This window comes from Apodemus sylvaticus, chromosome 7 (assembly GCF_947179515.1).
Source record: "Apodemus sylvaticus chromosome 7, mApoSyl1.1, whole genome shotgun sequence".
Taxonomy (NCBI): domain Eukaryota; kingdom Metazoa; phylum Chordata; class Mammalia; order Rodentia; family Muridae; genus Apodemus; species Apodemus sylvaticus.
Window position 1 is genome coordinate 15,690,629 of NC_067478.1, and position 5,187 is coordinate 15,695,815.

Sequence of the window (5,187 nt, forward strand, 5' to 3'; positions counted from 1 at the left end):
TTGCTGACTGTCCATTGGCCTAAGAAGTGAGTTCCAGGCCAGTCCAGGAGTCCTGTTTGAAAAACAACTAGTTCGTGCTGCCTGAGGAACAAACAACACAAGGTTGGCCTCATGCTCACATACACACACACACACACACACACACACACACACACACACACAACAACAGAGACAGAGAGATAGAGACAGAGAGACAGAGACAGAGAGACAGAGATTTGGAGTTGTGGGGTACAGTAATTAATATTTTTAAAGACCAGCTTAATTTGGAGGGACTGGGGTGTTTCTAGAAAGGGTTTCTCTGTGTAGCCCTGGCTGTCCTGGATCTCACTCTGTAGACCAGGCTGGCCTTGAACTCACAGAGATCCGCCTGCCTCTGCCTCCTGAGTGCTGGGATTAAAGGCGTGCGCCACCACCGCCCAGCAAGACCAGCTTAACTTTATCCGTTCAGCTTTTCTAGGCCACACACTGGATCAGCTCCAAGCTTCACTCTCATGTTCTCTGTTCAAAGCAAGACTGGGTGAAGGGACATGGCTTCCAGCTATCCTTTAGACACAGGGACTAAAAAGAAGAAGGAGAAGTCTTGGCATTACTCGTGGCCTCTGCAAGAGTCCTCCTAAGGAGAAATCTGGCCGCCAAGCATTCAGGAGCTGACAGGGTCTAGGAAGAAGGAAACCCAGAGTTTACAGTTCTGGCTTCTACCAAAGCTAGAGGGTCAGAGAGCCAAAATAAAAGGAAGGAAAAGATAGACCGTCAGCATCCACAGAGCCTACAGAGTAGGCTGGAGCCTCAATAGCCTAGCTCCAGGGTGCTTTCCATGTGGGGTCTACTTAACTGTTCCCTCTACTTCCTACCTAGTACCAAAGGCGGTACTCCCATGCACTCTTATTTTGAAGCCCCTGATAACCCAGTTAAAGCACCTCCAGGGTTTAGAGTCTAAGAGGTACATATGTGCTTTACTAGGTGCTTCCCCCAGAAGCATAGGCTCTGACAGGGACCCTCTTGGGAGCAATGCCCCATACCCCTAGCCATGTTTGCAACTACTAAGATACTATCTATGTTGCTGACCTCAGCCCCCAGAAGAAGGCCCACGAAGGGAGTCAGAAGCAATCCTTCCCTCTGGTGCTAGGGGAAGGGGCTTTCCCCCCAACCCCCACCTCATGACTCACTCTAGGCTGTGTGGGTTATTACATTATGTTTGAAATTACCATGGCAACAAGCTGGCAATCAAGGGTAATTGCACTTGTCGTCAGGGCAACAGGGCAAAACCCCACCGCAGCCATTTTCTGTGGTTGCCCTTGGGGTGCAGTAAAGGTCAAACCAGACTGGAGACAATGACAACCAAGGGGTTGGGGGGGGGGTCTCTGGAATGGGCAGATTGCCCGGGCCCATGAGGTTCTTGAGTGTTGAGGTCAGGTGTGCCTTGGGAGAACCAGGATCCCCCTCACTGACCATGTGCCTGGAGTCTTACATTCTCCATACCTCCCTCCACCTAAACCATGCAACAGTACTTAAAGCAAGCAGAACCAGAAGTTTATGTGCTCACAGCTGATATTTGTAGATAGCCCATGGGCCTTCCTCTTCATATTCCCTGCGACTGAGCCACAGGCTTTGGAAGGAGTCCCGACATGCCATGATGGAGCCCCCAAGCCAGGCAGCAACAGCACGGTGGGGAGAACCCAGCACAGTGGCCCCAGGACCCAGCTCCTGTCTCAGGCGCTCAGGGAAACCGTTTATCAGGGTGCTGCCCCCTTCCAGCACCACGTTGGCCAGCAGCTGCTCCTGCTGCTTGACCTCCAGCCGGCTGATGCTCAGCAGGGCCAGCTGTGGCAGGCCTAGCTGGTTGAGACCTAGCAGATTGGGTTGAAAGAGAGCCTCGGGGCAACAGAAGCGCTCAGAGCCCAGCGTTATAACATGCTTATCTGGGAGCACAAAGTCCACCTGAACCTGGGACTGGTTTCGGGCCATCTCAGTTGCTGTATCCATAGCCACGTAACAGCAGGCCTCTTTAATCTGTCTGATAATCCCTCCCTTGGGTGTCGAGTGGCCACCTGACATGAGTAGCTGAGCCAGGTAATCAGTGAGGTCAGCACCAGCAACATCCAGCCGGTAGGTATCAAGTGGAGCCAGGTCCCCAGTGATGATGGGTGCCACATAGGAGGTCCCATGGCCGCTTCCCACAACCAGCCCGGTGGTCCGCCCATAAGCATAGAGTGTTAGTAGAGCCTGATGAACCGTCTGCATAGCCGGCACATGGAAACGCTCAAAGAGTATTTCAGCCACCTTCTCTCTATTGGTACGTGGTGAGATGGGGGAGTCGGCCACAAGCACGGCCATCTCCTCAGGCTGCACTCTCAGTTTGCAGTAGAATAGGTGTTGCCACAGCACCTCTAGAGCATCCCAGTCAGAGACTACTCCTCGGTTCAGTACTGAGTAGGAGCCCTCCTGGTGTTCAGGCACCACATACTGAGGCTGGCCCTGGGGTGGGTGTTGCAGCATCTGGACTTGCGAGGGTACCACACTGAGGACATGGTTCTCTTGAGCCAGTCCACATTTGGTAAATCCTGTGCCAGTATCAATCACGATGGCCGCCATTTTCTGGTAGGGGCTGGAGGGGCGGTTACAAAGCACTGCTGACTGCACTGGTAGAGCGTCCACAGTGGATACTAACTCATAGCAGTTCCCACGGAGAAGACCCAGGTGAGCAACCACTGAGGCGCGTGTAATATCCTCAGTGGTCATCTTGAACTGATGTCCATTTGTGGACTCGGTGCCCACCATGGAGATGGGCAAATCCTTACAACCAGTAAACGTGATCAGAGAAAGTTGTTCCTGCTGGGCCCTGTGGGGATCGCTAGGTTGCCAGGGTGGGGGCTGATGTACGCTGGGTCTTTGAACCCGATTGTTTATAACTTTATCTCTGTTTACATAAATACAGGCCTCCTCAGGAGCCAGGGGGACTCGGAGTATTCCCACATGGGTAGGATTGCACAAGGGTTCATTCTCTTGAGTAGAGGGCTGGACAGGCTCCCCAGAGGTGAAGGGGGGCTCTTTGGTGGTGGGGGGCTTCACTGGGATGGGTACATGTCTAGTGAGAGAAAGTTGTCTGGGAAGAGGAGTCTGTTCATTGAGATGAGGTGCACAGGGGAGGGGAAGCTGCTTGGTAGATAGGGAGCCCTGCTCAGACACAGGTGGCTGTCTAGCAAGGAGGTTCTGCCCATTAAGGAAACTCTGTCCAGTGAGGAAGACTTGTCCAGTACCTTCAGCCTGAGGGCTACTAGGGTTAGCTGCTTGCTGGTTATCGCTGCCTGCTTTCTCTTGGAGTGGAGATCTGGATACTATCTGGATATCGATGGTTGAAACAGGATCTGGCTTTATCCACTGTAATTTCCTAGGCTGGACTGTGGGACTGTCCAGCTTCCAGATGGTGTGGTCAGCATCTGTCTTTTCAGCATCAGGTTTGGGCCAGCTAGGATCAGGAACTTGGGCTGGTATCCTTTCACCATATTGGACGGGTGTCCCAGGTACAACAGGTCTGGCAAGCGCCCTGATAGGGCTCTCGGTGCCAGGGGAATTCCGTGGCTCTAGGTTGTGTTTGGCCTCCTTGGAAACCAGGGCTACCTCTCGGTAGCTTCCAGCTGAGAGGCTGGAGGGTACAGGGCTGGACAGCACGGCTGTGGTAGACCAGAGGCTGGGGTGATCACTGTTAGGGGAGAGGATTGGCCTGGGTAATGACCAAGAAGACAGTGTGTTTTCAGAAACATGAGTCGATGGGTGGCTGGGCGTGAGACCTACAAGCACTGCCCGTGAGCCCATGGGATCATGGCACAGCAACCCCATCCTGGTGTTGCCTGTGGCCATATCAAATACCAGCACATGGTCTTCTACGGCATTCTGGAGTTGGCATGTCGGGGCACTAGAAATTGGACTCTGTATGACTCCTCTGGGAGTCTGGGGTAAGAACGATTTGTTGTAGGCTCCTTGTTGTAGGGCTGGCAGTGGCACATTAGAGCAGTTGTTGTTGTTGCAGGCATTGGGGAGTTGCTTGTCTAGCTGAGCACCACACACCTTGTGGCTATTCTCCTGTGTCTTGAAAGCGTCTAGAGGCTCTGAGGCTGGTGTTAAGGCATCTAGCCTGGAGGCCTGGACTAGACACCTCTTTGCAGGGTCCTCAGATTGCTTGATTGGCACCTGCATCTTGGCAACTTCTTGGTCCTGGGGTTTGGGTGAAAATTCTGCAGGACTAGATGCTGGAGTGGGGGGAGTCTCCTTAAGGAAAAAATATACTTTGTCCTTTTTGGAAGGATCTGAGGGAATGGACAATTGGTTGCCCCCATTCTTGAGATCAAGAGGCAGGTCTTTAGTGGCTGCAGTGGTATTAGGGAGGCAGCTGGGACTATAGCTGTAAGGTGTGACTGCAGCGGGTGCTGGTAATCCATTGATAGCTGCAACAGAAGCCGGGATTGAGGTTGAAAGAGGCAGTGACGGAGAAGAAGTCGTTTTGTTTAGGGTAGGAGACTGAGCCAGGCATGGGCCCTTGTCTTGCCTCTGATCTTGGGCTGGAGCCTGAGCCACGTTCAGAAGAGGTGCTTGACCTTCAACGACACCATTCTCACCCGAGAGGAAGTAGGGTAGCCATCGACTCTTCCTGGAGCCCACAGGGGCCATCTGGCCAATATTACAGGTTCCTTTGCCCCAGCCTACCAGGACTTTAGCTGGAGCCTTGCTCTCCCTCCCAATCTGTAACTGAACCTGGGAGAGGTTGAATCTGTACTGGGCATTGTCATCGGTGCCGTTGTTGTCTGTGCGCATTGGCAGGGTCTGAGTCCCATCATCCATGAGGAGATGCTCTTGGGTTCCCACAACGGGGTTTGGGAATGGGTTAGAAGATAATCTCGGGGTGTCCTGGGAGGCCCGTGCATAGTCACACTGGGAGCTGACCTGAGCAGAATTATGGAGTAGTTGGAGCGCGGGCTGAGAGGCAGGAGGAGCCTGGGAAGTTGAGCCACAGGCCATATCAGCGATGGCCCCGGTGGATAGTGACAGCCCTTGCTTCGAGTAGAGGGATCTGGAGTTCATCCATGGTCCCTGGGACCCTCTAAAATCACCCCTTAACTGCTGGCTGCTAGGCAGTGGATGGCCCTGGGGGCCCGATGGATCAGGGCCCCCCACCTTCTTGGTGTCTTCCAT

At 53.4% G+C, this 5,187-nt stretch overlaps 1 protein-coding gene across 1 annotated transcript; it reads right to left on the reverse strand.

Moving 5' to 3' along the window:
- Positions 1-1,539: 1,539 nt before the first annotated feature.
- On the reverse strand, positions 1,540-5,187 carry LOC127688741 (uncharacterized). Its single transcript, XM_052187675.1, has one exon. The coding sequence runs from the start codon at positions 5,185-5,187 to the stop codon at positions 1,540-1,542; it is 3,648 nt and encodes a 1,215-aa protein (XP_052043635.1).

Bases quoted from the DNA above. Each gene is read 5' to 3' on its own strand.
- LOC127688741 (XM_052187675.1), bottom strand. From the start codon at position 5,187: ATGGAAGACACCAAGAAGGTGGGGGGCCCTGATCCATCGGGCCCCCAG.